The sequence below is a fragment of the Apodemus sylvaticus genome, chromosome 3 (genome assembly GCF_947179515.1).
Source record: "Apodemus sylvaticus chromosome 3, mApoSyl1.1, whole genome shotgun sequence".
NCBI lineage: Eukaryota > Metazoa > Chordata > Mammalia > Rodentia > Muridae > Apodemus > Apodemus sylvaticus.
Window position 1 is genome coordinate 3,776,498 of NC_067474.1, and position 15,083 is coordinate 3,791,580.

Genomic DNA, 15,083 nt, shown 5'->3' on the forward strand with positions numbered 1-15,083 from the left:
TCTGACTCTGGTTGTCTTCATTCCATATCTTCTGTTATGTTTTCTTTGGACCTCAAACTGACTTAACTAAGAAATAGCTAGCAAAAATGCATCAATTGATTCTCAATTAATGAATTAATTATTTTTAATGTTTTAATGTCTCTATGCCCATGTAGTCCATACATAATTAGAAGGAACAAGCCTTATGCTATATGTATGACTGTGACTGTAGGTTCATGTGATATTTGTATGTGAGCTGGAGGCTGATTGGGGAAATTTCACTCTCAGGGTAAGTGGTTGGTCACCACTCAATCTGCTAAAATATACACAGTATTTTTCTGTTATACATGTTCTCAGAACTACTTTTTCTCCAGCCTTTGTGTTTTGGTACTCACCCTGAATTTACCCTTTTCTCTGTGTCCTTGCACCTTTATCTGTGGACTGAGAACCATCCACTTCCATGTTTTGCAGGGCTTCAACCACATAATTTATCATTCTTCTCCAGCTTGTGGTCTGTCAGAAGATATCTTGGTTTCTAAATTAACAAGTCAGTTGACTTATAAAACCCTTCACATATCTTATGAATTCTGTCTCTCTATAAAATATTGTCTAAGTATCTTTACAAAACAAAACAAATCAAAACAAAACAAAACTAAGTATTTCACTTCTCTACATGTAAATTGCTGTTGGGTCTCTATTGTCCACAGAGTTAAATTTAAATATTATACCTGCCTTAAGTATTACAAAGACCCCAAAGAATGAAAAACAAAACCTTTCAGCCTAATTTTCTATGGTCATCATTTTTATTTCTCTACCTCACCATATTTCATGCCACAATTACATGTAACCATTTTGCTTTTCTGTTAAAGTTACTGAGTTAATAAACACAGGTGTGCCTGTGAATTAGGTATGCAATAACCTTCTTAACTGTTATTTATAACTACATATGTTAAAGAAGTTCAATTAACAAAAACACCATTGTATTATTATTATTAATGATAGTTAATACATTAATTTCTTATCTATTAAAAACCTCATACTATCTATACTCATCAGCATGTACTTGTAATTTACTAATATTTTCACTAAGCTAGCTTTTAATCTTAACTAATAAATTAAGGATATATGTTAGGAATAATTTGGTAAAAAGCAAAGGCTTTCTGATAATGGCAAAATATTTTGATGCTTATCGCATTAGACTTTCTATTTGTAGTTTTAACTTTATTGGATTCAGACATATGTAAAGTAAACTTAGAATATATTTTCCAATTTTTAGTCTTCTTGTTCAATATTATTTATCATATACAATACAAGATATAACAAATAATACATAAATTATACATTTAGAATATATTTTATGAACTTGTCATTGATATAATAAACGTATAACCACAAGAAACAAAATGTTGGCTTAAAAATAGTTGAGTCAATAAAATGTATATAAAATTATATATTCCTACTACATTACTGTTAGGAATCAAGTATCTATATTTTAACTTGTCATTATCTTTTTATATAAAAGGTGATTGAAATTAAATATCTCATGATGATATTTATGTAATCATTCTAAATTTTGTCTATCATTATTCCCTCCAATACAGTAAAATTTTCTACAGTTAGAGGTACAGTGAAGCATAAGAAACTAATGATTTTAAGTGTGCTTGCATATAGCATCCTGAAAACATGGTTCTAAATCATCCTTTTCAGTCCCAAGACATAACTTGATTGATTGATCCTAAACAATTCATAGTATGAAATAATAAATGACAGTTGTTTGATGAAATATTGAATGTGAGAGCAGAATAAAACTATATGAGAAAGGGAGGAAGAAGATCTGTTAAAGGGATACCTGGGGGTCTGTCTGATACCACAGACAGCAATCACACAAACTTGGAAGAAGTTCTAGAACTTCAGGTTAATGTTTTCGAGAAGGAAAAGTCAAATAGATAGGTTTTTATGACATTTATAAGATGCTAGTAGTGTTATTAGAAACTATTGTAAGGAAATGAAGCCATCATCACTAAATACTATGTGTCTATTTTTCTAAAATTTAATATATTACCATTATTAAGTGATATATAGTGTTTAATAATAGTAATATATGCAACTAATTTCTAATATTATACTAGTAATTAATATTAGTTGTGGTACACTAACATAATTATATTATACAAAATATTCTTAATAATATACTGGTAAATTCTAATATTAATATATATTACTATTATATATTATATACAAAACACTATTATTAATATAATCTAAATATATGAGAATATTATTTTGGGAAGAAACAGTATACATTTGTGCGTTTATTGGGGAGTGAGTGGAGCTTGATAGAAAGCCAAATTTCCATCTCCTTCATCAGATCTGTATGCTACTGACTACTAGACAAGAAATTATCCCAAAAACAAATAATTATTACTTTGCATAATTTTTTCATGAGATGACTTCAGGAGCAAGGTACAGCTAAGTAAATTTGTGCAGCTAAAAATATATCCAATAATTAAAAGGCCATAAAATTAGTTTTGAGAAACTCATATGCAAGAATGACTGGAACAAACGGCTAATACATTGGTGATGCTAACAACAAACAACAATAAATCAGCTAGGTGGTGACCTGTGTTGGATTTTACTAGCAGAGCTGTGCATATAGTAAGTGTTTATGGACCTAAAATTGTATATGACTTAATCTATTATCATCTGTTTCTGGGGAATATGCATAATTACACTCATTGTAGGAAATCTGGATTTAGAGTTCACCAGTTCTAATTACTAAAATACATGATGAAACGTAAACATTTTAAAATTAAAGAGTCAGAATTAGGTGATGCTTCTTGGTTATACAACATAGGGGAAAATAAAACTGCTGACAGGACTACTTAGAAACATGGTAGCTCTACAGAAATAGTGAACCTTGAAGTTCTCCTCTAGTTAATGTAAGATAAAGTCAATGCCAGAAAGGAATAAAAACACAAATGACAGGGTAGATTTGTTGTCTTTGTGCCAAGAACCTATCACAAAGACCTTAATAGGGAAACTATCTATGCAGTGGTCAGGTAGACAGTAACATACTAACTTGTGGGATTATTTCAGACTTTGTCTAAAGTAGGTATCCAAAATATGTTTGTTTAAGTTTCGTAAGTAAACAAACATTATGTCAAGATAGCCCTTTTCTAATCTAGGACCTGGGCACACATCCAGAATAAACTTGGGCTCTCCAAAAGCCATCTGTACTCTGGCCAGAGTCATAAATTCTCTCAACTCCTTTCTCTGTGAATAAGATCTAGACAAACTTTGTGGGAAAATCTGACTAGCTGCCCAACAAAAACTTAGAAATGCGTATATGGTATGGTGATTTCTGACGTACATATGTAACACAAAATTTATCACCTATCACTCACAAATACCAAGATTAGAGGTGTGCAACCTGGTAGTTGTGGTTGAATGATGAAAAATATTAAAACGCCAGTAAAATATTTCAATCCATATATTTGATAGTAAGCTTTTTCTTGTAACTGGCATGTAACTACCTAAATGAAATTTTATATATAATGGGTTAATGTTTTTAGAATAATAAGCTAAAATGATGTTTATTTTTCTGCAAATCACTCTCTCACAAAGCCTTTCTGCCATAATAACTCCAAGAAAAAACATTGGTATTCTTATCTAATGATGCTATCTTAGCTAGGAGGGTGGAAGTTAAACTTCAGATAACTGAATGTTTAATCCAAAGAAATTGGATTAACCTGTAAAGATGTGGTGATATTCTATTCATTATTTCAGTAAGGGTCAAATATTTGTTGTCCCCCAAATCTTCCTTGATTACCCAACAGGATGTAGGAGAAAGCTTAGGTATTGTCAGGTTTAGGGATAACTCCAAATTATTCTGTGAACACTATCAAAAATGTGGTAGAGATTTGCATAAGATTGCTTGGAACATGTGTAAACAGTCTAAGAGTGTTCTCTATATGACAGAAAGTCCTACTTTTGGAATTTGTTTTTCTTAGCCTCTTCAGTCCTTGACTTGTGTGTTGGTTCTATGCAGTGGGTGTAAGGTCATAAATGATAAGGGAAAGGTGTCATTTTAATTATTCTGGAGATATTATTAAAGGTGTGGTCAAGGACATTATTTACTGTTTTCTACCAACTCTCTCAGCATGAAGAGTTTATTTCCTAAAAAAACAAAGAAGGAAATTCCTTTCTCCTGCGAAATTAGTGGAAGTTTTTCTCTCACAACATTGCAAACACTGTAAACCTAAACACTTTTCTACTTTAGTCAACAGAACCCTAGAGCCATGGCTAATGAAACCATCTTTTCTTTAACATTGCATCTTAAACACCATACTTACATATTCTTAGTGTTCCTTGTATTTTTATTATTTGTAGTTTGAGTGCCCAAGATTTTTTAATCTATTGTTTGTTACAACTAGCTCTTTTATTTATTTTTACATATTACCCATTATTCTTAACACTAACAAGTAATGACAAAAATAATAGCTTCTGTGGCATATTGAGACTTCCTATAAAAATAATTTGTTCCAAGATAAAATTTTATCATAATATATACTATTATGACCTTTTATATCCCTACTGTATTGTTTTAAAAATCTTGAGATTTAGTGAAATGATTATATGTATCTAGCTTTATAAGCATAGAACAGTTCAGCCTAGAACTCATTGCTCGGTTAGTGAGGGGGCAAAGTTTGACTTCCTGGTTTCAGAATATCCTGGCAAGTTGATTCAAAGTGAGGTCCACACAGGGAAATATCATCAGACACTAAACAATTAGTATATGAAAACTTGGTTTTCAGTTCTTCTATGAATGCTTAAGATGACAACAGCATTTTATTGGATTATCTTCCTTTAAATTTTTGTTTACATTTTCATTTAGGGTATATATATATATATATATATATATATATATATATATATATATATATATATAATTAAAATGTATATATATTGTACCAGTGTCAGGTTGATAGCCAAGGGACATCCTGAGAGAAATGATTACATCCTTGCATCTTAGGAATCAAACACAAGGTATCAAATTTGGCAGTAAAGATCTTTACCCACTGAGCCATCTCACAGGCCTATGATCATCTTCTTAATTATTCTTATGCTATTTGTAGCAATAGGAAATAAAAGGTGAATACTTGAAAAATTGAAGAAGAGAATTCACAATTAAATATGATATCATTAAGTACTATAAGAAATCATCAGTATTTTTAAACATATGGAAATCAACAAATATCAAAAATAACAAGATATTTTCTTCTCATGAAATAAAATCAAGCCTAATAAAAATAAAACTAAGTAGAGTTTTAAAAAGGAGGTCTCCATAAAATAAGGAGGAACAAAATAAAAGCTAGAACTTTGGTGGGACATGGGTAGCTATGGCCAAGAAATAGATTTTAACATGAAGATTGAACATGAAAATTCAATGTCATCAAAGAAAGGAGATCAATTTTTATGTGTTGAGTTTGAAATGATTTCTAATTGGAAATGTCAAGTTGGAGAGTTGGAGGCATTGTTCTGGAAATTGAGTAATGGTCAAGATTTTTTCGTCAGTACAAATGTGAAGAGAATAGAGAATACACTGTAGGTTTAATTTCTATCCAACAATAAATCAACACCAGAGAATTAGTTAATATGAATAAGTTAGTACATCTTCTATGGCTAAGCAAAGAAGCAAACATAAAATTTAAGACAGCACAGATGGAAGGAAAAATTTGAAGTAACTATGAATTGAGGGCGAAACCAGACTGGACTCTCTCTTGAAGTGGTTGTTGCCAACTCTATATGAGCGGTTAGAGAAAAGTATGTATAATTGGCAGTAAACAAAGATGTCATTCTATATTAGTATGATATGATTATGGCAAAGAATACCAAACTTTCAAACATATTCTTGGAAGATTATAAATAAATATAGATCTTTAAACTAGAAGGGCTAGTAAATTCTTTGAAACTGTACAGATACAAAAGAGTCAGAGATATAGAAAAGAGTTCTATACAGAAACAGTTCTTGATAAAGGAAAAGAGTCAGGAATGAAAAGGAAGAAGATTAAGGAAAACTCATGAATATTTATGTAAGAAGGAACAAGATGGCATTATCCTTGTTGAGAATGCACACCTCATTAAACTCCAGCTTATTTTCATTTAAAGATCATATCAAGTTTAACAGTATAACATAGAGATTTCAGTGTGACTGATCTATTTTAAAGAAATATCAGTCTGTTGTTTTAAAACTATAGATCACCCTTGGATATTAAAGAAGCATCAAGATTCTGCTTACTATTTATCCTCCCCTTTCAACTATGTTGTGGCTCTCCCTTGCTTTGCTTATCCAAATACTCAACATCAATATATTAATAAAAGAGAAAAGAAATATAAGTTGAATACATACAAAGGGCCAATGTTAAGAAGCATTTATGATGCCTAAAGCAGCATCTCATTTCTTTTCACAAAAAACTGACATCATAAGATGATTCTGTTTAGTCACATATTTCTTTCATATTATCATTAATAATAATAATAATAATAATAATAATAATAATATATTTACAATTTGACCATTTTCCCCTTCTAGTATCTCCCCACAGTTTTTCATCCCATTCCTCCTCTTCTCTGTCTCCAAGAGGATGATCCTCAACTCCCTCTTTTTCCTTGGGCCTCAATTCTTTAAAAGGATAAGGTGTGTTTTCTCCCATTGAGGCAAGACCAGGCCGTCTCTGCTATATATGTATCAGGGGCCTCAGACAAACTCCTGTGTGCTACTTGGTTGGTGACTTAGTGTCTGGATACTCCCATGAGTCCCGATTAGTTGAGACTGTTGTTCTTTCTATGGGGTTGCTCTCCTCCTCATCTTCCATCTTTACCCTAATTTAACCATTGGGATCTCAAACTTCAGTCCAATGGTTGGGTGTAAGTAGCTGCATCTGTCTCAGTCAACTGCTGGTTGGGTCTCTCAGAGAATAGTTATCCTAGGGTCCTGTCTGGCAGCCCACGATAGCGTCAGTGATAGCGTCAGGGTTTGGCATCTCCCTATGAGATAAATCCCTAGTTGGGCCAGTCACTGGACTGACTTTCCCCCATTTCTTCTCCATTTTTGTCCCTGCAGGCCCTTTAGACAAGAACATTACTGTATCAGAAATTTTGACTGGGTTGGTAACACCATTGCTCCTCTTGAGACCCTGTCTATCTACTAGAGGTGGACTCTATGAGTTCCCTCTTCTCATTGTTGGGCATTTCATCTAATGTCACTCCCATTAAGTCCTGAAAGTCTCTCACCTCCCAGATCTCTGGTACTTTGTAGAGGGTCTCCCCACCTTCAGCTTTCTGTGGTTGAATATTTCCATTTATTCTGATGGCCCTCTGGGCTACTCTTCTGTCTACCCACTCCCCATAATGAATACTGTTCTCTTTTCCCTCTCCAGCTCCCCTCTCTCATCCAATTTCTCCCTCACTCTGTCTCCCATCCTTATTTTCTTGGCCCTTTTAAATAGGATTGAAACATCCACACTTGGCATTTCTGCTTGTTAAAGTCCTTAAATTTTGTGGGTTGAATCCTATGTATTCTGTACTTTCATTTCATATTCTGCAAAGGAAACATCCACCAAGATGAAATCTCAGTTCTGAACATCTATGCCGCAAATGCAAGCACGCCCACATTCATTAAAAAAAAAAAACTTTAATAAAGCTTAAAACACACATTGAAACTCACACAATAATAGTGAGAAACGTCAACACCCCACTGTCACCAATAGACAGGTCATTGAAACAGAAACTAAACAAAGACACACTGAAACTAATAGAGATTACAAACCAAATGAAGTGAGAATAACATATCACCCTAAAGTAAAAGAATATATCTACTTCTTAGCACCTCACGGTACCTGCTACAAGACTGATCATATAACTGATCACAAAACAAACGTCAACAGAGCCAAGAAGATTGAAATAATCCCTTGCATACTATCAGATCACCACAGATTAAGGCTAGTCTTCAATAGCAACAAATACAAAGGAAAGACCACATACTCATGGAAACTGAACAACTCTCTACTCAATGATAACTTGGTCAGGGAAGAAACAAAGTAAGAAATTAAGACTTTATAGAACTCAGTTAAAATAAAGACACAGTATACCCAAACTTACGGGCCACAATAAAACTGCTAAGAGGAAAATTCACACAAATTAATGGCCTCATAAAGAAACTAGAGAGATCCTACAGTGCCACTTAACAGCAATCCAGAAAACCCTAGAACAAAAACAAACCAAAGAAGAGAAGACAGCAGGAAATAATCAAACTCAGGACAGAAATCAACCAAATAGAAACAAGGAGAACAAGATCTCCCATTCTCATGGATTGGCAGAATTATCTTAGTAAAAATGACCATCCTATCAAAAGCAATCTACATATTCAATGCAATCCCCATCAAAATCCTAATACAATTCTTCAATAACATGGAAAGAACAATTCTCAAATGCATCTGGAAAATTAAAAAGCAAAGAAAAGCAAAACAGTTCTTAACAATAAAAGAACTACTAGGGGGAATCCCTATCTCTGACCTCAAGCTAAACTACAGAGCAAAAGTGATTAAAAACTACATGGTATTGGTACAGAGTTGGACATGTTGATCAATGCAATAGAATTGAAGACCCAGAAATAAAACCACATACTTATGGACACTTGGTCATTTACAAAAATATCAAAAAATACGATAGAAAAAAAAAGGAATCTTTAATAAATGATGCCAGTTGAACTGGCAATCTGTATGCAGAAAAATGAAAACAGATCTATATTTGTAACCTTGCACAAAGATCAAGTCCAAGGATCAAGGACTTCAACATAAAACCAGGTACAGTGAATATAATAGAAGAGAAAGTAGGAAAGAACCTTGAGCTCATTAGCACAGGGGAATATTTTCTAAACAGAATTTCAATGGCTCATACTCTAAGATCAAAAATTGATAAATGGAGCTCATGATGCTGGAAAGCTTCTGTAAAGCCAAGAACATAGTCAATATGATAAAGCAGGAACCTACAGATTGGGAAAAAGTATCCACTAACCTATATGCAATAGAAGGCTATTTTCCAAAATATATAAAGAACTCAAAAAGCTAACCACTAAGAAACCAAACAACTCAATTAAAAAATGGGGTATAGAACTAAGCAGAATTCACAACAGAGGAATCTCAAATGTCTGAGTAGTACTTAAAGAAATGGTCAAAGTCTTTAGTCATCAGGGAAATGCAAATCAAAACAACACTGATATTCCACCTTATAACAATCAGAATGGATAGATCAAAAACTCAGATGACAGCACTTGTTGGCAAGGCTGTGAAGAAAGAAAAAGCTCCTCCATTACTGGTGGGATTATAAACTGCTCTAACCACTCTAGAAATCACTGGAGGTTCCTCAGAAAATTGGAATAGATCTGAAAACCCAGCTAAAGCACTCTTGGGCATATACCCAAAAGATGCCTCACTGTGCCACAGGTGTTCATGTTCCACTATGTTCATAGCAGCCTTATTTGTGATAGCTAGAAGCTGGAAACAACCCAGATGTCCCAGACAGAAAACTAGATATAGAAGACATGGTTCATTAACACAATGGAATACCACTTAGCTATTAAGAACAAGGACATCCTGAGTTTTGCAGCCAAATGGATGGAACTAAAAAATATCATCCTGAATGAAGTAACTCAGACAAAAAAGGATATATGCTTGGTATGTACTCACTAATAAGTGGATATTAGCCAAAAAAATATAGAGTTCCAAAGGGGCCAAGTGAGGGTGCCTCAGTCCCACTTGGGAGTGAGAAGAAAGCAATCAGAGGATCAGGGAGGCAGTGAGAGACTTGGGTAGAAAGGCGACAGGAAGGAGAAGAGGGGAATATGATCAGATATTTGGGGGAAACAGGACTGAATCCCTGAAGGCCAACAGAAAGAATTGAAACCGGCAACCTTGTGAGTTGGGAGATTGGGTGACCCTCTAGAATATACCAGAGACCTGGGAGGTGAGAGCCTTTCAGGATTCACGGGAACAGACCTTAGATGAAATGTCCTACAGTGGGGAAGAGTTAACTTGTAGAGTCCTCCTCCAGTAAAAAGAAAACAAACAAACAAACAAACAAACAAACAAACAAAAAACAGGGAATCAAGTGGAGGGATGGTGTTACCATCCCACAATAAAAATCTCTGACTCATAATTGCTCCTGTCTGAAAGAACTTCAGGAAAAAAAATGAAGAAGAAGAGCCTAACGAAAAAGAGTTCCAATGACAGAACTGAATTGAGATCTAGCTCAGGTGGTGGCTTCAAGGCCTGACACTATTACTAAGGATATGGTGTGCTTACAAACAGGGGCCTATGATGACTGCCCTCTGAAAGGCACAATGAGCATCTGAAAATGTCAGATGCAGATATTTACACCCAATGGTGACCACTGTGGTTGAATTAGGGAAAAGCTGGAAGAAGCTGAGGAGGAGGGTGACCCCATAGGAAGGTCAGAAGCCCCAACTAACCTGGACCTCTAGGATCTCTGAGACACTCTGAGACATATATATATGGAGAGAGAGAGAGAGAGAGAGAGAGAGAGAGAGAGAGAGAGAGAGAGAGAGAGAGAGAGAGAGAGAGAGAGAGAGAAAGCAGAGGACTGCTGGAACTGGACTTAGTCAAAGAAGATGCACCTGACTCTCCAGAGACTTGGGGCCCCAGGGAATGGAGAGCTCTTGTGGATAAAGTGTGGACTGAAAAAAAAAAATTAAAGACTAAAAAGAAAGAGAAAAGAAACATAGAGAACAATCCAAAGAATCAACAAAATCCCAAAGCTGGTCCTTGGATGAAATCAACAAAATAGATAAATCCTTAGTTAAACTAACTGAAGAATAAAAGACAGTATCCAAATTAACAAATCAGAAATGACAAAGGAGATATAACAACAACAAAAAAAAACCTGAGGAAATTCAAAAAATTATCAGATCTTACTACAAAAACTCAACAACACTAGAAAACCTAGATGAAATGGATGACTTTCTCAACAGATACCATGTGCCAAAGTTAAATCTATAGCAGATAAGCTGTCTAAACAGACCCATATCCCATAAGGAAATAAGAAGTCATTAAAACTCTCCCATCCAAAAAAAATTTAAAATTAAAAAAAAAAAAGCCCAGTACCAGGTGGCTTTAGTGCAGAATTCTACCAGACTTTCAAAGAAGAGTTAATATCAACAAACCTCAAACTATTCTATAAAATAGAAACAGGAAGAATACTACCTAATCCATTGTGTCAAGACAGTTTCTCTGATACCTAAACCACACAAAGACCCAAGAAAGAAAGAGAACTTCAGGCCAGTTTCATTTATGAATATCTTAAATGTTGAGAAAATCTTCCCCCAAGGGTCTCCCACTTTTCATCCTACCTTAGTTTGAGCTTGCCTTCTCCCACAATTCCTTTTAAGCAGAGGAACTCAGGTCTTGAATACTTGCAGAATCATCAAGACGAATGAGTAACACATTATTGTTACAGATTTGTTGGATATTGTTGTTGTTGTCTTGGCAGCACTTGAGTAGATTCTGGGACTTCATTTTCTTACTTTTCTAAATACTATGATCCAGTTTACATAGGGACTATGAGAACAACTGTATTTTTTAAAACCCAATGGCTTGTATAGTTATATCCCTGATTTCAGGCTTGTTTAGTGTGCTAAGTAATAAGGTCAGGGAAGTCTTGTCCATCTCTCAGTGAGAGGGCACACTATTTGGTACAATACTAAAACTGAGCTGAATAAATGAGGTAGCTACCTTTATTTTATCTCAAGATAGTTTTCATTTAATTAAGTGGCTATGTGTGTGTATGTGTGTATGTCTTTATGTGTGTGTTTCTGTGTTTGTTAATATGTGTATGTATGTGCATGCATGGATGCACACATAAATCTGTGTGGGTGTGTATGTCAACATGTGTGTGTGTGCATGAGCATATGTGTTTCAGTATAAATATGATTGTATGTGTATATCAGGATGTGAATGTCTATACATATGTGTATATATGACTTTTATGTGTGTTTGTATGAGAATGAGGGAGAATTACTATTTTCTCTCTTTTGCTGAGAAGTATTGCCTATTATTTTATTTAAAACTCTATCTTCAAACTTACAATGTTGACTTTTTGCATACCTTGAAGACATGCTTGGAGATTTGTGACACTGAATTATTTCCACAAATACATCTTCTTCTTTTATGATTTTCATTCTCTCCTTTTTTAGTTTTCTAGAAAATAAAGTTTATGCATTGCATTAGTTACTTTTCTGTTACTATAATAAGCATTATTGGTAAACTGATTGAAGAAAGTGGTATTCAGTACTAATGGTTCTTTAGGAACAAGAGTTCACCCCTTCAGGGAAGGATGGCAACAGGCAACTGGCATGGCAACAGGAACAGGAGGTAAAGAGTTCACATCTTCAAATTCAAGAAGAAAGCGTGAACAGTAAATGGGGTGTGACTATAAATACCCTAAACCCATCCCCAGTGACATATTTTCATCAACAAGGGTCTACCAGACAAGCATTTCCTAACTTTTTCAAATAGCACCTATAATTAGGGACCTGGTGTGTCTCCACACACATTTCCTCTTATTGGAACAGTTTTCAAATACTATTTAAAATCTTGTTCTTTGTCTATGCCTTAAGTCTGTGCCCCTGAGTGTCTCAACATTGCCTTTAGTATGAATCTCTCACTCAGTTCACAAACTTGTAACCCACGCTGTAGAATATATTATTTGAATAACTAACTTCAAAATAAGGCCACAGGAATTATATATTCTACACTTCACAAAATACATTTTTTCAGTATCTGTGTCTTTGTTGATATCCTTTTCATTGCTGAACACAGTACATGCCAAACTTACCAACTTCTCCACAAAAAAGCTACTTATCCCTCAAACTGAACTTACCTAAAGTCATCATGGGCACTTATGATGATATGAATGCTCATGTAAGTATATAACAAACCATGTGACTTCAGTTTTTCTAATGCTTGTGTTACCAAAAGACATGACCAGAATCTCTGATATGCCCTTCTAGCTTCTTATTCCTCTGAAATTTTAAGAGATTCCCACTCCATGGATGGAAATCCTTCTTTATCAATAATGTTATTCCCTCGTTTTCACTGCTATCAGGCCATTTACATCACTCAGCTCAACATGAACTGATGCTCCGTTTTCTCTGCAACCTCAGCAGCTCTGCTAGTGACGTAAAGTCAGTGTCATGATCTCTCTCCTCTGTGCTGATCCTGTTTTTAGGATTCTAAAACATCAGATACTTTAAAGAACAAGGTGATCAAGTGCATACACACACACATGTGCATATATGTGTGTATAGCAGTTTTTTGCAATTTTTTATTGAATAGTTTCTTTATGTACATTTCAAACGTTATCCCCTTTCCTGGTTTCCTCTCCCTGAGAAACCTCCTATCCCATTAGCTTTCCCCTACTTCTATGAGGGTGCTCCCCCACCAACCCTCCCACCCACCCACTCCTGCCTTCCTGCCCTCAAATTCCCCTATACTGGAGTTTTGAGCCTTCACAGGACCAAGGGCCTTTCCTCCAATTGATGTCCAACAAGGCCGTTCTTTGCTACATATGCAGCTGGAGCCATGGATCCTTCCATGTGTGCTCCTTGATTGGTGGTTTAGAACAATGAATTCATGAAATGCTTAGGCAATTGGATGGAACTAGAGTATATCATCCTGAGTGAGGTAACCCAATCACAAAAGAACACATATGATATGTACTCACTGATAAGTGGATATTAGTCCCAAAGCGCGGAATACCTAAGATACAATTCACAGACTAGATAAAGCTCAAGAAGAAGGAAAACCAAAGTGTGGGTGATTCACTCCTTCTTAAAGGGGGGAACAAAATACTCACAGGTACAAATATAAAGACAAAGTGTAGAGCAGAAACTGAAGGAAAGATCATCCAGAGACTGCCTCACCTGGGAAATCAATCCCATACAGAGTAACCAAGCCCAGACACTATTATAGATGCCAAAAAGTGCTTGCTGAAAGGAGCCTAATATAGCTGTCTCCTGAGAGGCTCTGCCAGAGCCTGACAAATACAAAGGTGAATGCGTGCAGCCAACTATTGGACTGAGTACAGGGTCCCCAATAGAGGAATTAGAGAAAGGACTGAAGGAGCCGAAGTGCTGGGATTACAGGCATGTGCCATCACTGCCCTCCCTCCCTCCCTCCCTTGAGACATTGTTGACTGACTGAGCTGGCATGATCAGTTCTGCATTCTGTATAATATGTGGATTAATCTTCTATGGCACAACCATACATCATGTGTAAAATCATGTGTAAAAGGACTTCAATCTTTTCCATCTGCATAGTACTCAGAAATTTGTACATAGCATACCCTTAACTTTGGCTAAGGAGACATTCATTCACTAAAAGTTAACAAGAATGTTTCTTGAAAAGGAGTAATTATATATTATCTTGGAAGGTGATTAGGGAGGGGGACGAGATCAATATTAGCAAATAGAAGAAAGTAGTTGACAGAGGGGAAGAAGGAATACCCAACTCACTAAGCCCCAAAAGAGAGCAAGTATTAAAATGGTGCTTGCTTTTTAAATGACTTCTAGGGATTCCAGACTACTGACAAGTAGGCTATAGAGTTTCCAACCAACCTTGATTGCAACTCTGTTCCACTCCTCTCTTGGAAGTGTACTCTGTCTTAATGAACTGCTCCTACAGTTATCAATATTCACCAAGTCCTGATATCTGCCTACAACACTTGGGACAGAAAAACTTCCATAAAATGTTAGAGTTGTGAATCATAAAAAAACAAAAACAAAAACAAAAAAACATTAAAACCCATTATTTCTAGTTCTGAAGATCAAACTCAACTCCCTATCCACTCCAGGCAAACAGTAACCACTGAGTTTCATCCTTAGTCTTAATACAAAACACTGTGTCACAGGAATATTTGAAATCAAACTGGCATACTCAAACCAAGATGAGAAATGTCTACTGTTTAAAACAAAGAGAACAATTACTCAACATTGTAATGGAAAAGCCATCCAGCATTACCCTCTTTTCTTA

The 15,083-nt window shown here is 35.1% G+C and overlaps 1 protein-coding gene across 1 annotated transcript in view; it reads right to left on the reverse strand.

The window, feature by feature from the left end:
* Positions 1-12,974, reverse strand: part of Pi15 (peptidase inhibitor 15) — a 40,299-nt gene extending 27,325 nt beyond the window's left edge. Inside the window, exons 1-2 of the mRNA XM_052175388.1 lie at positions 12,934-12,974; positions 12,159-12,251 (exon numbers count right to left, since the gene is read on the reverse strand). Of these exons, the coding sequence (XP_052031348.1) occupies positions 12,159-12,251; positions 12,934-12,974 (134 nt within the window). The remainder of the gene's footprint in view (positions 1-12,158; positions 12,252-12,933) is intronic.
* Between the last annotated feature and the right edge of the window lie 2,109 nt (positions 12,975-15,083).